The sequence below is a fragment of the Oryx dammah genome, unplaced genomic scaffold (assembly GCF_014754425.2).
Source record: "Oryx dammah isolate SB20612 unplaced genomic scaffold, SCBI_Odam_1.1 HiC_scaffold_15, whole genome shotgun sequence".
Classification (NCBI taxonomy): domain Eukaryota; kingdom Metazoa; phylum Chordata; class Mammalia; order Artiodactyla; family Bovidae; genus Oryx; species Oryx dammah.
Window position 1 is genome coordinate 42,951,859 of NW_024070199.1, and position 22,510 is coordinate 42,974,368.

At 48.7% G+C, this 22,510-nt stretch overlaps 1 protein-coding gene and 1 long non-coding RNA gene across 4 annotated transcripts in view; one reads left to right on the forward strand and one right to left on the reverse strand.

Annotated features, from left to right (window-relative positions):
* Positions 1-2,067: 2,067 nt before the first annotated feature.
* Positions 2,068-22,510, forward strand: part of DPP3 (dipeptidyl peptidase 3) — a 31,489-nt gene continuing 11,046 nt past the window's right edge. Inside the window, exons 1-12 of one of the 3 annotated variants that reach the window (XM_040256378.1) lie at positions 2,068-2,161; positions 3,574-3,848; positions 11,471-11,560; positions 12,160-12,297; positions 12,885-12,959; positions 13,810-13,903; positions 17,776-17,906; positions 18,018-18,148; positions 18,229-18,287; positions 20,579-20,773; positions 21,011-21,123; positions 21,476-21,568. In XM_040256378.1, coding sequence (XP_040112312.1) covers positions 2,110-2,161; positions 3,574-3,848; positions 11,471-11,560; positions 12,160-12,297; positions 12,885-12,959; positions 13,810-13,903; positions 17,776-17,906; positions 18,018-18,148; positions 18,229-18,287; positions 20,579-20,773; positions 21,011-21,123; positions 21,476-21,568 — 1,446 coding nt within the window. In that variant the 5' untranslated portion in view covers positions 2,068-2,109. Of the gene's footprint in view, positions 2,162-3,570; positions 3,849-11,470; positions 11,561-12,159; positions 12,298-12,884; positions 12,960-13,809; positions 13,904-17,775; positions 17,907-18,017; positions 18,149-18,228; positions 18,288-20,578; positions 20,774-21,010; positions 21,124-21,475; positions 21,569-22,510 lie in introns of all 3 variants that reach the window. The other 2 variants (XM_040256379.1, XM_040256377.1) reach the window with 2 other exon arrangements.
* On the reverse strand, positions 2,334-21,890 carry LOC120874744. Its single transcript, XR_005723692.1, has 3 exons — positions 21,808-21,890; positions 11,331-11,336; positions 2,334-2,345 (listed from the first exon to the last, which is right to left on the reverse strand). It is a non-coding gene; the product is annotated as an uncharacterized LOC120874744 (long non-coding RNA).

The window sequence follows — 22,510 nt, forward strand, 5'->3', positions numbered from 1 at the left end:
CACACACACACACACACACACACCCAGTAGGAATCCAACTCTTCCCAGCTCTCTGTTCTTACTTTGTTGGGAACCAGACAGGGGAACAGAATCTCAGACTCTAGAAGGAGAGACAAGCAAAAGGCACAGGTGCCATAAGAGGGAGAAATCAGAGTGTTGGTGGAGGGGGTCAGACAGCTCTGCCCCTTTCTAACTCTTGGAGCCTCTGTCTCTTTAACTGTTAAATGGAATAACTGTACCTCCATTACCAGGTGGTTGTGAATGTGTGAAGGGCACCTGTAGCATAGGATGTACTTAATACTACTTCTTCACCTACCCTTTCTTTATCCCCTTGGGAAAGAGCCAAGGCTAGGGGTGGCTATGACTTCAGTGAGTGGACTGTTGCATATAATTCTGTGTGTGTGCGTGCATGTGCACACACGCATATGTTGGAGCAGGTGGAGGGGACAATGTGGTGGAGGGCTGGACCCCGGTTCAGGGACACCAGAGGACTTCCTGGGTGGCCTTAGGGAAGTCAGTGAATCCATCAGCCTCCGTTTCCCCATATGTACTCTAGATTAAATTATATCCTAACTCAGGTTTTTTGCAGGAATTAAATGAGATCCTCCATGTCAAGCTGTTAGCATAGAACTTCAGGAAGTGCTCTTATTAGCTGTCTTGATGAAAATGCAGCTTGGCTGGGGGTTTCCCAGGAGTACTGGGACCTTTCCTTGGCCTGAGCTGCCCACTGGTGGCGATGGACGGCACTTCCTCCTTTATCCGTGTACATGAGAACCCCTCCCGAGTGTCAGGGAAGACTTTACACCTGTTTTAAAGACAATAAAAATTGGGGCACAGTGAAGAAGAGGGGCAACTTTCTAGGGACATAGACCAATTTATTGAGTTCCTCCCTCTCATGATAATCACCATCAGTGCCATCAGCACTGTTGTGCCAAACAGGGCCTTGGGCACCTTCTGTGAATGAGAAACTGGGGTGGGTGGTGGACAACCGCTGCTCTGGGCCTAGACACAGGTGTGGCAAAAACTGGCAAGGAGGGTGTGTGGATTTCAAGGTAGACCCTCACCTCCACACTTCTCTGCACAGCACTAGGGGGCGTCAACACTGTCAACACTTCCCTCAAGCTTACAACTTCCCTCCAGTAAAGAAAGACCGGGATTTTTAGCCCGGTTTTCTGACTGAGGAAGTCAAGACTCATAGAGGTAAAGAGACTCATTGAAGGACACACAGTTAACAGGTAGTGGAGGCCCGCCTCAACCTTAGATGGCCTGGCTCTGCTCCATTTCTGATTTGGGACCCTCAAAATGTTCCCCACTTGGCCCAGGCCAAGTGCTAGGCACTTCCACATGCCATTCCCTGACCCATCCCATCCTCTTGTGAGTTTCTCCAGACATGCAGGCTCGGCTCTGCCCTGGGCAGCCTTTTGGGGTTGCGGTCGGGTTTCTCATCCATCCGGCACCTGGCAAGCACCCCGAAACTGCCAGGCCCCTCGCCCCTTGTTCAAAAGAAACTGAAATGCGAAGATATTTAACTGCTGCCCTAGCCAGGCCCAGGGCGAATCCGAGAGGGTACAAGGCAGCCCTTGCGGACGTTTCTCCACACCCCCCTACCTCCCCCGCCCCGACCCGCACGGTGGGACCATCTCAGCCCCGGCTGGAGACCGCTCGACTGTGGCCTCGACTCCCTAAACGGAGGGCTTTGCAGGCTCGTCACTACCCATGGTCCTGGGTTCCTATACCCAAAACTGAAGTCGGAGGACTCAGAAAAACTCCAAAGGAGAGCGGGGGTCAGGCCTGTGCGGCGGTTGTCGCCGGTGCTCCATTCGTAACAGCCACGCTGCCCCGCCTGGTTTCGGGGTACCTTCTCTGCGCCGTCTGTTCGGACTAGGCCTGGGCCAGGCTGAACAGGGAGGTTTCTGACCCTCGCGCGTGTACCGCCTGCGGACAAAAGGCCAAGGCCGCAGGGGCCATTCCGCTCGCCACCCCGTAGCGCCTGGGGGGCGGGGAGCCGGCTTGCCGGCTCAGAGCTCCTATTGGCTTGAGGCGATGCCCGTCCGGGCCCCGAAGCTCGGCAATTGGCTGGTGGAGGCGGAGTTGGCGGAGCCCCAATGAATGGGGGAGCCGGAAGCAGGAAGTGAGTGTGCGATCGGAGCAGCTGCTGCAGGTGAGGCGCGGCGACCGGGTTTTGGGGTCACCATGTGTCATTCTCGGGGGACAGGGCGCGTCTGGGCCGAGCTCAAGATCATTCCTTTTCTGCCCCCTCTTCCAAATTCATCGCGGCCCCAAAGCCAAGGATCGCTCCGGACAGCAAAGGGTTAACGTCTCTTTCGGAACCCAGGGGCTTGTGCCTTTTGGGAGCAGCTTCGGGAGTGGCGGGGGTGGTAGGAAACTCTTTCAGAGTAAGAGAGGGCGTTGTGAATACTCTGGGTTGGGAGACACCCAGGTCCTAACCAGGCAGCAAGACTGTCGATAAGCTGCTTGGCGTCTCTAAGCCTCAGTCTCCCTATCTGTAAAATGAGTTTTCTCTCCACTCTGAGCTTCTGCAGCTAGGGAGGGTCCTCTGGCTGAGCACAGGGAGAGGGCAGGGGGATAAGAGTGGGACAGATCCTGCCAGCAGTGAGAACTGAAGAGTACAGGGAAAATCTTGTACTGCTGTAGGTACCTTCTGTCGATCAGGCTGACCTTGTGACCTCATCTAATTTGCATAGCCACCCATTGAGTTTGGGGTTATTATCAGAGGCTGTCTTCTGGAGGTAGAAAAGTAAAACTGACTTGACATTTGGAGCCTGGGGCTGAGCCAGTCTTGGAACCTGGGTCTTCCAGCTGGGACTCTGTCCTTGTGAACACAGTGGTGGGCAGAATCGAAGAACATGCAGGATAATTCTGAAGGGGAGGCTAGGAGATCAGAGAGGGAAGAGGGGAGACCACAGAGAGGGGCCTGGGAGCCCAGAGATGCAGAAGCTTGCTTTTCTGACCCCTCCCTTGTGTTATTAGGCAAAGCACCCCGCCTCCCTGGCCCTGGTTTCTCCATCTGTAATACTGCTGCTGCTGCTAAGTCGCTTCAGTCGTGTCCGACTCTGTGCGACCCTGTAGACGGCAGCCCACCTGGCTCCCCTGTCGCTGGGATTCTCCAGGCAAGAACACTGGAGTGGGTTGCCATGTCCTTCTCCAATGCATGAAAGTGAAAAGTGAAAGTGAAAAGTGAAAGTGAAGTCGCTCAGTCGTGTCCGACTCATAGTGACCCCATGGACTGCAGCCCACTAGCCTCCGCCATCCATGGGATTTTCCAGGCAAGAGTATTGGAGTGGGGTGCCATTGCCCTCTCCAATCTGTAATACTAGGTAGCTGGAGTCAGTCTTTAAGTTTAGGAGGCCACAGGCCGAATATTGCCTGCCAGAATATTGTGTAATCTTCTGGGGTGAGTCACCTAACCATCTCTGAGTCTCACTTCGCATATCTGGTGCATGGAGGCAATGGTATTCCCTTCCTCATTCAGACCGTGAGTGTGCAGACTCATGTACATGCCATTGGTGTGGGATAAATGATGCTTGTGATCACGGTGATGGTTCTCAGCAGGGCCCATGGCGGACACCCAGTACATTCTCCCCAATGACATCGGCGTGTCAAGCCTGGACTGCCGCGAGGCCTTCCGCCTTCTGTCGTCCACAGAGCGTCTCTATGCCCACTACCTGTCACGGGCCGCCTGGTACGGAGGCCTGGCAGTGCTGCTGCAGACCTCCCCTGAGGCCCCCTACATCTATGCCCTGCTCAGCCGCCTCTTCCGTGCCCAGGATCCCGATCAGCTGCGCCAGCATGCCCTGGCCGAAGGCCTTACTGAAGAGGAATATCAGGTTAGTTCTCTCAGGCCAACCTGCATTCTGGGTGTGAGGGGCCAGGAAGCAGGGGTCCAATGGACTCTCTGTCTCTCTCTGGATTAGATCAAAGGTTTTAAACACAGGGACTCCCCTCCTGGAGTCTCAGTCTTCTCATCTACATTTTTGCCTGAGGGTCGTCTGTACCTCTTAGGGTTGTGGCCCCCTGATGAGATAACTGATGGCTGTTTTGATGATCACAAGAGCTGTGGAGTAGAGGAAGCAGCTGTGGAGGTTCGGAGACAGTAGGGGAATGAGTTCAGTGTAGGAATCTGGAGGTCTGAGTTCTGGACCAGATCTTCCCCTACCATGTTGCATGTCCCTGGGCAGAATATTCTGCCTGTCCTCTTGTTTTTATCTGGTCTGTGGGTCTGTTGGCCAAGGAATACATGAATGCATTCTTAATGCTTTACAGCATTGCAGAAAGGCACAAAATAAAACACAAAGATCATTTTTTCTCAATGCCTAGCCCAGAGGTAACCACCAAAGATGGTGGGGTGTATAGCCTTTTCAGTCCTCTGTCTATACTGGATACCTGTACAAGTAGAGATGCACATCTGTCCGTTGCTTCTTTTCTCTTTCACATATGAGATCACATTCTGTAGATTCTTATGAGTTCTGCTTTTTTTCACTGAACACTGTATCTTGGAGAACTTCCATGGGGTACATAGAAATCCACCTCGTTTTCTTTTATTGACTGTGAAGCATTCCATAGCTTTGTATGCGGTTATCAGTTTAATCCTTTGTATATTGATGGACATTTAGGTTGTTTGTGATTCTTACAAACAAGACAAATAAGCATCCTTAAGCATGTGTGTGACTAGGATCTATTTTTAGAAGCAGAATTGCTGGGTCAAAGGCTCTGTACCTTGACAGTTGACTAGTGTTGTTAAATCATTTTCTGAAAAAGCTTCTCCAAGAATGTATGAGGCTATAATTTTTCTATATGTAAAATAAAGGGATTAGATTGCTTATCTCTGTGCTGAGGCCCAGGCTGTTTCTTCTACTTTTTGTTTGAACTTTGAGTAATCACATCCCATCTCTAGGCCTTGATTTCCTCATTAAAAGAGAGAATAGCTGGGAAAGTTAATGGAAAAGTGCTACCCAAGTATTCACTATTTGCAGTGGGATTGTTTTGTTTGGAAGTAGCAGAAACCCACCTCAAATTGGCTTAAATGAGAGGAAAAAAAAAATCATGACTCCCAGTTTCTGGTCTGGCATGTTGGGAGCTTAGATGTTGCCCATCTCTTCTAACAAGTAAAAAGCTGAAGAAATTGAAAAACCAACAGCTCTTCTTACATCCTTAAGAGAAGTGAGGTTCCAGAGCAAACTGCAGCTCCCAAAATTGGAGAAACAGACAGGCAGGTACAGAGAGTCACAACTTATCAGAGCAAAAACTCATGAACAGAAACCTCCAGGGAACCAGTGCTGGGGTAGGAAGATTGGAACTGTAATTGATGAATTGCTAAAGGCTCAGTGTGGACAATTCTGAGAGTTGAAAACTCCAGGGGGAGCTGGACATAAGGGGGCCCCCACACTTTGGGGGTTTTACCTTCAGGAGCTTCACCTGGTTCTCACAGTGAATTTCAGAGAAAAAAAGTCCCTCTTGCTTCTGGCAGGGGGAGGTGAGAAGGAGCCATTTAAAAAACATGCTAGAGCATTCTGTTCTTCTTAACATGATCTGCCCTCAGGAGAAACTATTTAACCAGAAGCAAACCTGTTAGGGTTTTACTGGAGCCTAACTGATCTGGAAGAAGGGAAACATACAACGCTAGACAGCTCTGACCGTCAGGTCCCATCTAAAAGGAATGGGAATATGGGGCTGAGAAGAGCGTGTCAAGTTCAAAGTCCAGCAGCAAAGGCTCACTAAAATCATGGGACTCTAGAACACTCCCCCTGCCACCATTCCTTACCGTCCCACTACTAAAGGCCTATTTATGACGGTTCCTTTTACCCAGCACATCATGTCTGGCTATCAAGAAAAAAATTACAAAACATTCTTAAAGGCAGAAAACACAGCTTGAAGAGACAGAGCAAGTATCAGAACCAGACTCAGATACAGCAGGGATGTTGGACTCATCAGACCAGGAGTTAACACAACTCTGACTAATATTCTAAGGGCTCTAATGGATAAAGTAGACAGCATGTAAGAACAGATGGGCAGTTTGGGATTAACATATATACAGTACTATATATAAAGTAAGTAAATAACAAGGACATACTATACAGCACAGGAAACGACATTCAGCATCTTATAATAACCATAATGGAAAAGAGTCTGAGAAAGAGTCTGAAAAAATGCTAGAGGTCAAAAAATACTACCAGAAAGGAAGGGCACTTTTGATGGGCTTATTAGTAGACTTGACACAGCAGAGGAAAGAATCTCTGAGCTTAAGGGTGTCTCAATAGAAGCCTCCAAAATTGAAAAGCAAAGTGAAAAAAGACTGAAGAAAACAGAATAGGATATCCAAGAACCATGGGACAACTATAAGGAATGTAACATGTATATAGTGATAAAACCAGAAGAAGAAAAAAAAAAACAGAAGAAATACCTAAAATAGTATTGACTGAGAATTTCCGCAAAATAATGTCAGATACCAAGCCACAGATCCAGGAAGTTCAGAGAACACTGAAAAGGATACTAAATGCAAAACAAAAAAGAAACAAACAAAACCTCCATATAGACATATCATGTTTAAACTACAGAAAATCAAAGAGAAAGAAAGAACCTAGACGGGAAAAAAAAAGAATCTACAGAGGAACAAAGATAAGGATTACATCTAATCTTTCAGAAATCTGGCAAGCAAGAAGAGTAGACTGAAATATTTATAGTGTCGAGATAAAAAGCCACCAATCTAGAATTGTATGCCCTGTGAAATTATCCTTTAAGTGTAGTGGAAATAAAGACTTTCTCAGATAAACAAAAATTGAGGGAATGTGTTGCCAATAGACCTGCTTTGCAGGAAATGTTAAAAGAAGTTCTCTAGGGAGAAGGGAAATGATATAGGTCAGAAACTCAGATGTACATTAAAAAAGAAAGGAAAAGCCATGGTGAAGGAATAAGTGAAGGTAAAATAAAATCTTTTATTTTTCTTATTCTTAACTGATCTAGAGATACATTTGTCCAAAATAATAATAGCAGCAATATATCCAACTATGTATGCTTATGTACAAGTGAAATGAATGACAGCAGTGATATGAGGGAGGGAAGGCAAGATTAGGATTATTTTGTTATTATAAAGTACTCAAACTGCCCATGAAATGGACTTGGATTAGTTGTAAATGTATATTGCAAACTCAACCACTAAAATGTCTACTGCAAAGTCAACCACTAAAAAAAGTAAAAAAAGAAGTGCAATTGATATGCTAAGAAAGGAGAGAAAATGAAATTGTATACAAAGCTAAGTTACAACCACCAAGGTAGAAGAAGAATGACGACAGGTGCCAGCATGGTTGGGTTCTGGTGACACTCCTCTTTTGGACTGCAGATTGCCACCTTCTCACTGTGTTTTCACGTGGTGGATCATATGAGCTAGCTATCTGGGGTCTACTTTAAGTGCATTAATCTCAATGAGGAGGGCTATGCCGTCATTCATAATCTAATCTCCTTCCAAAGGCTCCCTCTCTTAATAGCCATCACCTTGGAGGTTAGGTTTCAGCATACTGATTTTGGAGGGGCACAAACATTCAGATCATAGCAATCAATAAACCTCTAGCTGCTGCTGCTAAGTCGCTTCAGTCGTGTCCTACTCCGTACAACCCCATAGATAGCAGCCCACCAGGCTCCCCCGTCCCTGGGATTCTCCAGGCAAGAACACTGGACTGGGTTGCCATTTCCTTCTCCAGTGCAAGAAAATGAAAATGAAAGTGAAGTCGCTCAGTCGCGACTCCTAGTGACCCCATGGACTGCAGCCTACCAGGCTTCTCCGTCCATGGGATTTGCCAGGCAAGAGTACTGGAGTGGGTTGCCATTGCCTTCTCCAAAACCTCTAGCTAGACTAAGATAAAAGGTGAAAGGTCACAAACTACTGATACCAGGAATGAAAGAAGGGAAAAAGAAAAAGAAATTAAAGAAGGGCTATCACTACAAATTCATGGGCAGTGAATATTCATGGGCAATATCCTTCAAATGGTAATCAAAAAATACTCTAAAAAAGTTCACATGCACAAATTTGATAACCTATATGAAATGGACCAATTCCTTGAAAGACAATCTGCTAAAATTCACACAAGAAGAAATAGATAATCTGCAAAGCTTGTATCAAAGAAATAGAATCAATAATTAATAAAAAACCTTCCAAAACAGAAAACATCAAGCCAAGATAAGTTCACTACTAAACATTTAAGGGTGACATTATACCAATTCTCTACAATCTTTCAGAAGAGAAAAGCAGAGGGAATACTTTCTAACTCATCTGTGAGGCCAGTATTACCTTAACACCAAAATCAGACAAAGATTACAATGAAAGAAAAGAAAACTACAGACCAATATGCCTCAAGACCATAGATGCGAAAGTCCTCAACAAAATAGTAAATTGAATCCAACAATGTATAAAAAGAATTATGCACCATGACCAAGTGGGGTTTATCCCAGCTATGCCAATCTGGTTCAACATTCAAAAATCAATAAATGTAAATCATCACGTCAATAGACTAAAGGAGAAAAATCACACAATCATATCAATAGATGCAGAAGAAGAAGCATTTGGCATTTGACAAATTCTAACACCCATTCATGATTAAAAAAAAAAAACAAACTGTAACTAGAAAACTTAGAGTTAATATCATATTTAATGGTGAAAAACTTTCCCACTAACATCAGGAATAAAGCAAGGATCTCCCCTCTCACGACTACTTTTCAATGTTGTACTGGAAATTCTACCTAATGCAATAAGACAAGAAAAAGAAATTACAGGTATACATATTGTAAAGGAAGACATAATACTGTCTTTGTTCACAGATGACATGATTGTTTAAGTGGAAAATCTGAAAGAATCAACAAAAACTCCTAGAACACATAAGTGATTATAGCAAGGTTGCAGGATGCAAAGTTAATACATGAAACTCAATTGTTTTCCTGTATTCCAGCAATGAAAACGTAGGATTTGAAATTAGACACAATTCCATTTACAATAGCACCCAAAAAAGTTGAAATAATCATAAATCTAACAATATGTACAGCTACGGCTAAGTCACTTCAGTCATGTCCGACTCTGTGCAATCCCATAGACGGCAGCCCACCAGGCTCCTCTGTCCCTACTGGAGTGGGTTGCCATTTCCTTCTCCAATGCATGAAAGTGAAAAGTGAAAGTAACAATATGTAGAAGATGTATATGCAGAAAACTATAAAACTCTGATGAAAAATATCAAAGAAGAACTAAATAAATGGAGAGATACTCCGTGTTCATGGATAGAAAGACTCAATATTGTCAAGATATCACTTCTTCCCAACTGTATATATAAATTCAATGCAATCCCAGTCGAAATCCCAGCAAGTTGTTTTGTGGATACCGACAAACTTATTCTAAAGTTAATACGGAGAGGCAAAAGACTCAGAATAGGCAATACAATAATGGAGGAGAAGAACAAAGTTGAAGGACGGATGCTACTCTAGTTCAAGACTTACTATTAAGCTACAGTACTCAGGACAGTCTTCGGTTGGCAAAATAATAGACAATAGATCAGTGCAATAGAATAGAGAGTCTAGAAACAGACCCCCACAAATATAGTAAACAAATCTTTGACAAAGAACAAAGGTAATATAATGAAACAAATATATTCTTTCCAACAGATGGTGCTAGAACAACTAAACATCCACATGGTAAAAAAAAAAAATCTAGACACAGATCTTATATCCTTCACAAAAATTAAGTCAGAATGAATCACAGTCTTAAATACAAAACTAAAACTCCCAGAAAATAACATAGGAGAAAATTTAGATGACCTTGGGTATGCAGTTGACTTTTTAGTTATAACACCAAGCATGATCCATGATAGAAATAATTGATAAGCTGAACTTATTAAAATTTAATTTTTCTTTTTCTTAGCCATGTTATGTGGCATGTGGGATCTTAGTTCCTCAACCAGGGATCGAACCCACGCCCTCTGCATTGGAAGCACAGAGTTTTAATCACTGGACCTCCAAAGATGTCCCTAAAATTACAGTTTTCTGCTCTGTGTAAGACACTGTCAAGAGAATGAAAAGATAAGCCATGAATGGGAGAAAATGTTTGCAAAAGATATATCTGATAAAGATGCCCTTCGGTAGCTGAATCAATAAACAAACCATGGTATATCAGACAATGGAACATTAGTGCTAAAAAGAAGTGAGCGATTAAGCCATGAAAAGACACGGAGAAAGTTAAATGGATATTGCTGGGTGAAAGAAACCATCACAAAAAGGGTACATACTGTATGATTCCAGCTATGTAGAAAAGGCAAAACTATGCAGCTAGTAAGAAGATGGGTAGTTGCCAGGTGCTGGGAGGGGATATAGAGCACAGAGGATTTTTCAGACACTGAAACTGCCCTGTATAGTACAGAGTAGTGTATCCTGTGTAATGGCAGATATGTGTCTTTATACATCTGTCCAAACCCATAGAATATACAATGCCAAGAGTGGTCCCTAATGTAAACTATGATCTTTGGGTGATGAGGTGCCAAGGTACATTCCTCAATTGTAAGAAATGTACCAGACTCGTGAAGAATATTAACGAGGTGGAGGCTGTGCCTGGCGATGGGGTGGCGGGGTCAGGGGGCAGTGCTTTGGGGTAATCTCTACTTTCCACTCAGTTTTGCTGTGAACCTAAAACTACTCTATAGAATAAAGTCTATTTTTAAAAAAGAAAATTATGGGCTCACATAATTGAAAAGTCCAGGGCTAGAGGGGCTTCAGTCATGGCTGGATTCAGAGACTCAGGGATACCATTGCGATGCGGTCTTCATCGCTCAGTTTTGCTTTCTTTTGTCACCTTAGTAGGGGAGCTCTAGGGGCTTTGGACTTGATGATTCCTGGTATGAAACACTAGCTCTTCACCGCTGGGAAACTTCCTGGTCAGGCTCTGGCTGGCCAGCTTGGGCCTGTGCCTACCCCTGGAGTTGGGGAAGGGAGATTTTGGCCCATCCCAAAAGGAAGCTGAGGCCATATTACCAGAGGAAGGGAGAGTAAATTTGGAGCCTACAAAAGCCGTAGAGTCGTCAGCCAAGGCCCCTCCATCCCTAACATTTTGATGCTTCTAGTGCCAGCTGCCTATCAGATGGGGGCCAAGGACAGGCTTCCTACAGAAGGTGGTGTCTGCGCTGGGCCTTCAAAGTCAGATGAGATGCAGGTGGCTGAGAGGGTGCTGATACGAAGGGAACAAGGTAGTTGAGGGCTTGGATGTATCAACAGGAAGCTGTTGAGAAGACCCGTTTGGCTGGACCGTGGGTGTATGAAGATTGGGCCGTGAAAGCAGCCCAGACTGGTGCCTCCCGGAATATGGGCCCTGCCCCTTAGAGCTCCCCACCTCGCCCATACAGCTTCCTCTGGGATGTTAACATCCCAGGAGGGACCCTCCATGGGGTGGGGAGGCTGCGTTTCCTCTGACGCTCCCATCCCCCAGGCGTTCCTGGTCTACGCCGCGGGCGTCTACTCCAACATGGGCAACTACAAGTCCTTTGGCGACACCAAGTTTGTTCCCAACCTACCCAAGGTGAGCTGAGGAGGGCTGGGGAAGGTGGGCAGTTCGGGGCTGGTGGGGTGGAGTGGGGAAAGCAGCAGATGGAGCCCCCGTGGGAGTCAGGCTTTGACCTTTGACCACCGTGCCGCACAGCCTCGGGTCAGCCACTCTCCTGGGTGCTGCAGCGACCTCCCGACCATGCTGACCTGAGGGACAAATGAAGGGAGGCTGTGGAAGGGTTCTGAGCACCGTTTGGTGCTGCAGAGATGGGGCTGTTGGTCACCCCTGGAGACAGTGGAGGAGAGTGGATGCAGGGAGTCCTTCTCTGGACCACAGGGTTCGGGCCCTTCTGGGGCAGACCCAGGTCTTACACTAGGGCTCTCAGTCCCTACTCTGCACATGACTGGCCTGATGATCTTATTGAAATACATCCTCTGACCCAGCCAGCTTGAGCAGGCAGGTATGAGGTTCTGCTCTTCTCCTGCAAGGTCAATGCTGCCAGTCTGTTGACCACCCTCTGAACCAGAAGGTCTTAGACTATGGGAGAAGAGCTTGGGGGTGGCTGGGGGGCTCCGGGAAGCAGGTTGGGTGGTGTGGCCTTGGCCAGGCCAAGGACCTCCCTTCCCCTGCAGGAGAAGCTGGAACGTGTGATCCTGGGGAGTGAGGCCGCTCAGCAGCACCCGGAAGAAGTTAGGGGCCTCTGGCAGACCTGCGGGGAGCTCATGTTCTCGCTGGAATCGAGGCTTCGACACCTTGGGCTAGGGAAAGAGGTGAGGCCCCAGCCGTGCTAGGGGGTGGAGGGGATTGTTAAGGGCCACCTGGCCTGGAGGAAGGGGCAACCGATGGGGAGACAGCGGGCTGTCCATCACGCCTGAGGCCAAGCTGCTGTCCATGGCGAGGCTCAGCGTTGTCCTCAGTAAGTGGGATGGATGGAATGCTTTCTGAACGCCCTCCCAGTTCTGACATCCCAGGATGCTGTGTGCCAGGAGGAGGGAAGGAGAGACGAGCTGAGAGCTGGAGGGAGCTGGAGGCGGGGGGCTGGAAAGGAGGCGATCCAAGCTTCCCACATCTGGAGGCTGCTTAGGAGTCGCATGGGGTGAGGGACGCAGCGAACCTTAGGGGTGGATCTGTGAGAGGCTGGCGCAGAGCTGTAGGAAGGCTGGGGATGGCCCTGTGTGCTGTTTGTGTTCCAATTTTCTTCCCCTGGAAAGAGATGGAGAGGGACCTCGGAGGCTGCTAAGAGCAGGTGCAGGAAGTCTGAGGCTGGAGAGGGTGGCCAGGAAGGAATTTACCAGCTGCCCCTGCAGCTCCAACCTCAGCAACAACTCCTATTTCCACTCTGCCCTTTCCCCAACAGGGCATCACCACCTATTTCTCTGGGAACTGTACCATGGAAGATGCCAAACTAGCCCAAGACTTTCTGGACTCACAGGTTTGGGGGATGGGCCAGTCGGGGTAGTGGCTTGTTGGGGTCCCCTTGGCACTGGCGGCCACTCCCGGGTCTCAGCTTGAGCCCAGAAGCACAGGCATCGGGGGTCCTTGAGGTGGAGAAGACTGGGGAATCCTTATCTAAGGCTCAGCATGAGTGCCCTGATGGAGCCGCCCCCACTCCACCCCAGGCTGAAGGGCCTTGTGACAGCCTCAGGGAAGGAGGACACAGAATATCAGAGCTGCTTCAACTGGGCTCTGGTGTCCATGTGTCAGTTTCACCTCCCAGCTCAGCCACTCAGTGACATCCCTTATCTGTGGCTTGAGGTCTGCCTCCTATAGCCCAAGTTAGCTGAGGTCATGAAGTGTCTGGCAGGTGTGATCGTATGTGTGTATGTGCGTGCTCAGACAGGTCCAACTCTTTGTGACCTCGTGGACTGTAGCCTGCCAGGCTTCTCTGTCCACAGAATTGTCCAGGCGAGAATACTGGAGTGGGTTGCCATTTCCTACTCCAGGGGATCTTCCCAACCTAGAGGTCAAACCTGCATCTCCTGTGTCTCTTGCACTGGCAGGTAGATTCTTTACCACCAAGCCACCTGGGAAGCCCGCTGTCTGGCGCAGCACTTGGTAAAAGTGCTGTGTACTGAGTACTCAGTGTACTGAGCAGAGCAGGAGTCTGCCCTGGCCCGCCCACCCTGCTCCCTTCCCTCCCAGAAGACTCCGGGTGGTCCCCCCAAGGCCCGGCCCGCTTTGCCTCTGTGTCTTCTCCCGCAGGTGTGCCCACTGTCCCTCCCTCCCACCCCACCGCCCACTCTGGATTTACTCTCCCCCAAACCCTGCCCTGTCTTTTCCAGAACCTCAGTGCCTACAACACACGGCTCTTCAAGGAGGTTGGCCAGGACGGGAAGCCGAGCTACGAGGTGCGGTTGGCTTCCGTGCTGGGCACAGGTGAGCTCACACCCCCCTTCTCCCTCTTTAGTGTTCCTGGACCAGCGTGGATGGGGCAGGAACCCAGGACAGGGGTTAGCTGCCTGCAGTAGCCACAGGGAGTAACAACAGTCGTACTAGCTATGGCGGATGTCGATGGAGGCTTACTGGGTGCCGAGCCCTGTGCCGTGCTCAGCATATGGTGTTTCTAGGAGGTGAGCACCCCTAGCCCTGGAGCTGGTGGTGATGTAAAGCTAGGGGAGACCCAAGGGCAGAGGAAGAGCCTTGTTTCACTGGTGAACGTCACTGCGGCAAGCCTCTGATGGGAGCTGAGTGTTCGCTGTGGTCCCCATCCTCCAGGCAGTGGTGCAGAAGATAACAATTCATGTAAACAATGGAAATAGAGGCTGGACCATATGTCTCATGATGGCCTAGAGGAGAAATCCAAACTGCACATCAATGAAGGCTTAATGGAAAAGGTGTCCTGGAGGTTGGGGAGAATATCGAAAGGTGGTGGTGGTGAACTTACTGAAAGGTTGTTGCTGAGCCATGAAAGACGCTGGGATTCTTGGCCTCCAGAGGAGAGGAATTCAATCTGGGGCCAGAGACAAGGCTTGATCGCTCAGAGCTTTTGTGTAATCAAGTTTTATTAAAGTATAAGAGAGATAGAGAAAGCTTCTACATAGACATCAGAAGCGGGCAGAAAGAGTGCCCCCCTGCTAATCTTTAGCCGGATGTTATATAGCTAATAGCAGTCTGCTAATTAGAGAAAGGAAATGTCGCAAAACTCAGAGATTGGCACCAGGCCCCTTACCCACAACATGCATTCTGAGATAACATTGGCACAAGGTGAGTTGTCCCGGGCCATAACATGATTGACATGAATCTTGGAGAAAGGCAGATTTCCAAGCAAGTAACATAGTTTCACTAACGTAGATTAGGAGAACAACATATGAGTATAACATACTGGTTTGTCAAGGCAGTTCTGAGCCTTAAGGTGGAACCAACTTGAAGACAGAGTCTAGGGTAAATACATAGTACATTAACATAGCTAAAGACAAACATTTCCATAAGAAAAATATATTGGTTAGCTCTAGGTTTGAGAAACGTTAAGTTCAGGTGGAACCAGGTGTCCTTATGGTAACACAGAATTTTAAGAGAAACCTCTTTTTAAATCTGTATAGAGAAGGGGAAAAAAATCTAACCCTTGTGGTTTGTTTCCTCCTGCCGCTTAAGAGAGAGAGAAAAAATGTCTGACGCAGCTTATTTCTTCCGTTTGGAGACCCCTGGCCTTCCTGCCTGTTACCCTCTCATTGCTAAACCCTGCTTCCTAAATATCTCTCAAAGTAGTACCTTCAGGGTAAAGCCGAGATTCACTTCTAAAGGCTCCGACGTTCGGAATTTCTTGGTTATAAGTGAAGAAACCTATTTGCCTCAAGCAAAAGGGGACTTTATAGGCTTGAGTAATTAAGAAGCCCAGAATAGAAGGGCTTCAGGCACAGCTGGATCGAGTTGCTCAGATAGCGTTCTCAGAGATTTTTCTCTCTGTCTCAGCTCAACTCGCTTCACTTCATCCACAGCAGGCTGCTCCCACAGAGCCTGATAACTACTGGCCTGGCTGTTCCAGTAAAAAGAGGGCCTTTTTCTCCCAGAAGTAGTGTCTGAAGATCTGAAAGTGGCTCAAGTTTCTCTGTTTTGGGTCTCCCATTTGTTTGAACCGATCCTTGTGGTTAAGGGACTGGTCTCTGATTGTCTAGACCTGGTTCCAAGCCTACCTCACAATCAGGTGATAAGATCAACTCCTCCCACTGCCTGGACTCGGGGTGGTTGTGGGGGGTAGGTCCCAAAGGAAAACTGGAGTCTGTTACCAGGTGAGGGGGATACAGATGCAGTGTTGAGACAAGCGTCCAGGCCTCTATGAGGACCTATGTAATCTGGCCCTCCCTTCCCCAACCACCTCCCACCTCCTAGCCCCCAGCTAGACTCTGGGCCACAGCCATGCTCAGCAACTTCCAATTTCCTAAAAACCCCATGTTCTCACCTACCCACTCCAGGCCTTTGCACAGTCTGTTCCCTGCCCGCCCCCAGAATGTCTCCTTTCCCTCCAGGTGTTCACCTGATGAGCACCCACTCGTCCTGGAGGCCAGGCTTGGACCTCACCTTCCCAGGACCCTTCCCTGTCTTCTCATAGCCTCTTTGCCCATCAGCACACCCAGTAATTTCCTGGTTATTTTTCTGTTGACTGCAAGCTCCTTGAGAGGAGGACCTTTGTGTTTCATTCACCGATGTCTCCCCAGCAGCCAGGCCTTGGTAGATCCTCAGATGCTGGGCAAATGAGGCCGGATCGGGGACTGCACTCCTGGTGGAGGGAACAAAGCGAGGTGTGGGAAAGTTTAGGGCTCGGCATGTATATAGATCGACTTGACCAGGGCTGTCAACCGAAATGCCTCACACGGCATCTTCATACTGTTCATGGCAGCCGTGCTCCAGGGTGAACATCCCAAGAGAACCAGGCAGAAGCTGTGTCGCCTTCTACGACCTGGCCCTTGGCAGCCACAGGGTCACTTCTGCTGTAGTCACAAGCCTGCCTGCCCCTCTTCAAGAGGAGGGAATAAAGCCCCCACATTTTCATGAGAGAAGTCACATTGGGAGATAGGAAATACTGTGGCCATATATGGCCAAATATATATATATATATATATTTAAAAATATAATCTGGAAGCATATCTCACATCAGGAGATAGGAAATACCATGACCATATATATGTAAATAAATATATATATTTTAAAATATTAGCTAGAAGCGTGTTATATGGATCAAAGATAACAGGCAAGATACAACAGTATTAATATGCCATTGCTTCTCTAACAAATAGCCACAAATGTAGCAGCATGAAAAACTCAAATTTAGGGACTTCCTTGGTGATCCAGTGGTTAAGAATCCGCCTTCCAGTGCCGAGGACATGGGTTTGATTCCTGCTCGGGGAACTAAGATCCCACATGCTGCAGGGCAACTAAGACTGCGTTCTGCAATGAAGACTGAGTGCAGCCAAAATAAAAATAAAGTAAAAAATAAAAAAACCCTGCAGATTTATTCTCTTATAGTTCTGGAGGGCCAAACTGGAGTCTCTTCTGGGGAAATCTGCTTCCCTGCCTGTTTCAGCTTCTAGAAGCTGCCTGCATCCCTCAGCCCATGGCCGCTTCCTCGCGTCTCGCCCCGTCCTTTCTTCTCTCATCACATCTACTTCCCTTCACCCTCTTGTCTCCTTCTTATAAGGACCCTCGTGATTATACCTAGGGTAGGGCTAGCTTTTTAAATATAATTTGCCACCCTGGGTTTGAATCCGACTCTGCTACTTGCTGCTGTGTGACCTTCAAAACCTGACTTAACTTCTTGGTGCCTTAGTTTCCCCACCTGTAGAAAAGAGATGATAATTTCCCTCTCCGCACAGAGTTGATGTGAGGTTTCATTGAGTTAACATATATAAATCACTTAAAACATTTCATGTTACAGATTATATATATGTATATATTTAAAATATTTATTTGATTGTGCGAGGTCTTATTTGTGGCATTCAGGATCTTTCATCTTCGTTGAGCATGCAAGATCTTTAGTTGTAGCATGTGAACCCTTAGTTGCGGCACATGGGGTCTAGTTCCCTGACCAGGAATCGAACCCGGGCCCCCTGCGTTGGGTGTGCAGAGTGTTAGCCACTGGACCATCAGGGAAGTCCCTCATATATATATATATATTTTTGAAGATGAAAGTTTATAATTTCTGTGAGCAACGGGGAGCCATTGAGGATGTTAGAGTAAATGAATATCACAGTGAGAAGCCTGCTGGAATGTCTCACACTTGCCTTTCCCCTGAGCGATGATCCTTCTTCCCTCAGAGCCTAACCTGGACTCTGAAATGACTTCCAAGCTGAAGAGCTACGAATTCCAGGGAAGCCATTTTCGGGTGACCCGCGGGGACTATGCCCCCATCCTCCAGAAGGTGGTGGAGCACCTGGAGAAAGCCAAGGTAGGGGGTGCTCTGGGCTGAGGTGTGCCGCTCGCTGCTCCTCTGGGCAGCAAAGGCGGGTACCAGAATGGAGGGGTGGCCTGAGGCTGACCAGCCCCTGCTCACCCCCAGGCGTATGCAGCCAACAGCCACCAGGAACAGATGCTGGCCCAGTACATAGAAAGCTTCACCCAGGGCTCCATCGAGGCCCACAAGAAGGGCTCTCGCTTCTGGATCCAGGACAAAGGCCCCATCGTGGAGAGGTGAGGCGCCAGTCTCCGTTCCGCCCCGCCCTGCCGCCTCCTGCCCACCCCTCCTCCATCTCAGCCCTTCTCTCCCCCAGTTACATCGGGTTCATCGAGAGCTACCGAGACCCCTTTGGTTCCCGTGGAGAGTTTGAAGGTAACTTCTGGGAGGTGGGAGGTCAAAGTGAAACCCTTCCGCCTTACCCCTGATGACTCTGCCGTAGTAGAGAGTCAGCAACAGCCATCGATGACTCCCCATGGACTGGACACCTACCTATCTTCACTCATTTTGATAATCTTCGTCCTATGAGAATTTCCTTCCTGACTTCACAGATGTGGGAACTGAGGCAGAGTTGGAGGGGTGACCCACCCCAGGCACCTCGGCTCTGAGTCACTTTGCCGTGCTGCCCCCTGTGTCTGGTCCAGGCCCAGGCTCCAGCTTTGTCACTTAACCCTACCTCTGAGCCTCCATCACTCCTTTTCAGGTGTCATGGAAAGTGAGGTATTATATGCAGACAGCTCAGCACAGTGCCAGGCACGTCAGTGGTGCTGGGTCGATGAGAGCAGAATGAACGCTGTGACTGTGAACTTGGCTGCTGTCATCCCAGCGCAGGTGGCAGGCTGCCTCGGCCCTTGTTTCCAAGCCCAAGTCGCAGCAGCCTCAGTCTCGGAGGTTCCCCCTTTGTACATAACTCATCATGATTATTAGAAAAGTAATCCATGTTCATGGTCAAAAATTATGAAAACACACACCAAAAATAATTAACTGTGACTGCACCCACCTCAAATTTAAAGTCTGGAATGTACTTTTTGTCTTTTGCTTTTATAGAGAGCGATGCTTAGAAATGTACGTGTGTAATTTAAAAATCCACACTTGTAAGTAATTGGAAAAGTACAGTCGTGTGTAGGATAAAATGTGAAATCCTTCTTTCACTACCTCTCCTATATCGCTCCCCTCCAAAGGTCACCAGAGTTCACAGTTGAGTACGGGTCCTTCTAGACCTGTATCTAAGCATTCGCACACATACATATACACACATGTTCCTTTTAAGTCATCTGGGTAAATGAGATTATATTCTGTCTATTCTGTCACTTGCTTTTTTCACTTAGTCATGTATCTCGGATATCTTTTCCTATCAGTGTATATAGACCTACCACATTCTTTTAAATAGGTGTACAGTATTCATAATATATCATAAATAATTTCCCATAACATTTGATATTGTACTGCATGTCTGCCAGCTGCATGGTGTGCCATCATATAGCTGTCCCGATTTTTTAATAATCCCCAGTTTGCTTTTTGTGCTTTGCTATTTTAATCATCCTTTCTTCTTGCCCTGGGGTGGTGGTTTCATCAGACAGAGTAAATCCAGATAGGGAGCCTTTGCCAAGCCCATCCCTTGGCCAAGGTTGTCCCCTTCCTTAGTCTAGGTCAGGCTTTTCCAGGGTGTAGTCTATGCAGAGTTAGCAGGAATTATTCAGGGACTTCCCTGAAGACTCCATGCTTCCACTGCAGGGGACATGGGTTTGATCCCTGGTCACGGAACTAAGATCCTGCATACTACAGCCAAAAAACAAAAAGAAGAAGAAAGATTCAGGGAACTAAGATCCTTCATGCTCCAGTCAAAAAAAAAAAAAAAAGAAGAAAGATTCAGTATGGAACAGCAAAGAGTCTCTGCTTGCAGGACTCCTCAGTACCTTTAATATGCTAATGTGCGTTGAGAGCCTTTAAGAAGTTGGAGATAGAGTATATAGTGTTACCCAAACTTCTTTGACCAGGGAGGTCTTTCTTTTTGAAGGCTCTCATAGAAAATGTGTTCTGTAGAGTGCAATTTTGAAAATACTGCTTTGAGCCAGGAACTCTTAACTGTATTAAATCTGAAAGGATCAGCCCCAGCCCTCGAGTGCAACAGCCTCACTCACCACCATGTAAGCCAGGCGCTCTAGCCATGCAGGACAGCTCACAGTCCCCCGAAAAAGAAGAGCATCTTTTTTTGCTCACAGAGTCCCTTCCACTGGGCATCTGATCCTTGATCCTTTCCCCATCACCCACGAGGTACTCCCCACATAACCCTTTAAGATCCATCTCAGGGCACTTCCTGGCAGTCCAGTGGGTTAGGACTCCATGCTTTCCCTGGTGTGGCCCCTGATCAGGGAACTAAGATCCCACAAGCCACCTGGCATTGCCGAAAAATTTTTTAAGAAGTTTAAAAAGATCCACCTCAGTTGTTACTCAGCGAAGCCTTTTCTCTGTACCCTACTCTCCCCAAAACAGGGACCTCCATGAAGGCAAAGCGTAGGCCCAGGTTCTCCCGAGTGGCCAGCACAGGCTCACTGCGCCCAGCAGGCAGTCAATGCCTGCATAATGGCTGAAAGGCTATTAGAGGAGAGGAGGAGGGTGTGGGATCCCCCAACCCTGCCCTCTCACAGCCCCTCTCTCCCCCACAGGCTTCGTGGCCATGGTGAACAAGGCCATGAGTGCCAAGTTTGAGTGGCTGGTGGCAAGTGCGGAGCAGCTGCTGAAGGAGCTGCCCTGGCCCCCAGCCTTTGAGAAGGACAAGTTCCTCACCCCCGACTTCACCTCCCTGGACGTTCTCACCTTCGCCGGCTCCGGCATTCCCGCCGGCATCAACATCCCCAACTGTGAGCTTCCCCGGAGGGTCCTGCCCACCCCCTATCCCTGCCTGAACAAGACGGGGGCTCCCCAAGCCCCCTAGGAGACGCCACTGAGAGTCGCCCCCTCCCCCTCCACACACTCGCCCTGGCCACACATCACCCTGCTCCACTTACATTCCCAGCCTGTCCCTCTGACTCCTTGCCTGTGACCCTTGACCTTTGCCCTTGCCCTTTTCTCCCTGGTCCCCTTCCCACCTTCTCCAGATGATGACCTGAGGCAGACAGAAGGCTTTAAGAACGTGTCCCTGGGGAACGTGCTGGCCGTGGCCTATGCCACGCAGCGGGAGAAACTCACCTTCCTGGAGGAGGAGGACAAGGTGGGCACCAGCGCAGGGCCTGGCCTGACCTTGGCTGACGCAGGAGGGCGGAACAGGCCAGAGCAGGGAAAAAGACGGGGCTTCAGGCCCAGCTCTGCTGCTTCCCCGCAGTGTGACCTCGGGTCCTTGGAGCCTATTTCCCCAGCCGGCAAACAGTGGAGGCAGCCCCTTCCTCGTGGGTTGTTGCCAGGATGAGACGGGCTCTGCAGTGCCCATTGTGGGGCTGGCGGGTGGTAGACCTTTAGCAGATGTGTGCCTCACGATGGGCCCTCAGGCTGGCACGGGGGCCGTGGGCAGGCTGTGGGACCGTGGTGGGGCAGTGGGCAGTGTGGGTCTCTGCTTGTCTTGGCAGGACCTGTACATCCGCTGGAAGGGACCCTCCTTTGACGTGCAGGTGGGGCTGCACGAGCTGCTGGGCCACGGCAGCGGCAAGCTCTTTGTGCAGGTAAGAACTCGAGACCAGGGGCTTCCCTAGTGGTCCAGTGGTTAAGACTCTGCGCTCCCAATGCAGGGGCCCGGGTTCAATACCTGGTCAGGAAACTAGATCACGTGCTGAAACCGGGTTCACATGCCACAACTAAAGATCCTTCTTACTGCTAAGGATCCCACAGCTAAATGATCCTGCATGCCAAAATTAAGACCCAGCACAGCCAAATAAATAAATTAAAAAAAAAAAAAGAATACCAGCGGGACCCTTCCCAGTTCTAGGCCCTATGGCTCCCCTTCCCCATAATCAGCTCCCTAGGGTGGGGAAGCTGGCCGAGTCTTGGCTCTCAGTGTCTCAGCCTCCTTCAAGATGTCCCAGGATTGAGTGAGATCTGTAGGACAGGCCAGCGGAGGCCCCCCACCCAGAGTCTCCCACACAGAAGGACTTGCTTGGCTCAGGCCCAGGAAGCCTGCCCTGAGAGTGTGACCCAGGCAGCCCCAGGAGCAGAATAGCCAGGCAGGGGCAGTGTCTGGACGCCCCCAGTCCTGAGGCTGCAGCACTGTCTTTGCACTGCTGTTCCCTGGAGCCTGTACTTTTCTAGGTATAGTAGGGAGCTCCCCCTTCCTGTGGGCCAGCCAGAGTGGGAATATGAGAAACAGCCTTGTTAGCAGGCCAGGCGGAGCCCACTGTGGACTGCACAGATGAGAGGACTGGAGGCAGGCAGGGTGGGGTCTGCTCCTCTTGGGGGCACGGCTGCCTCCCTGAATGGGGATCAGTTGGGCCTGGAAGTCAGAGGATCCAGAGGGCAGCTGATGGGGAGAGCATTGGGCTTTGTCTTGGCTTCGAAGTCCCAAGGAAGTGGCGACAAACATAGCCCCTCTGTGGTCTTATTCAGTCATGTCCTCTCCCTGAGCCTCAGTTGGCCCATCTGTAAAATGGGTTTTCTGACTCCTACCATAT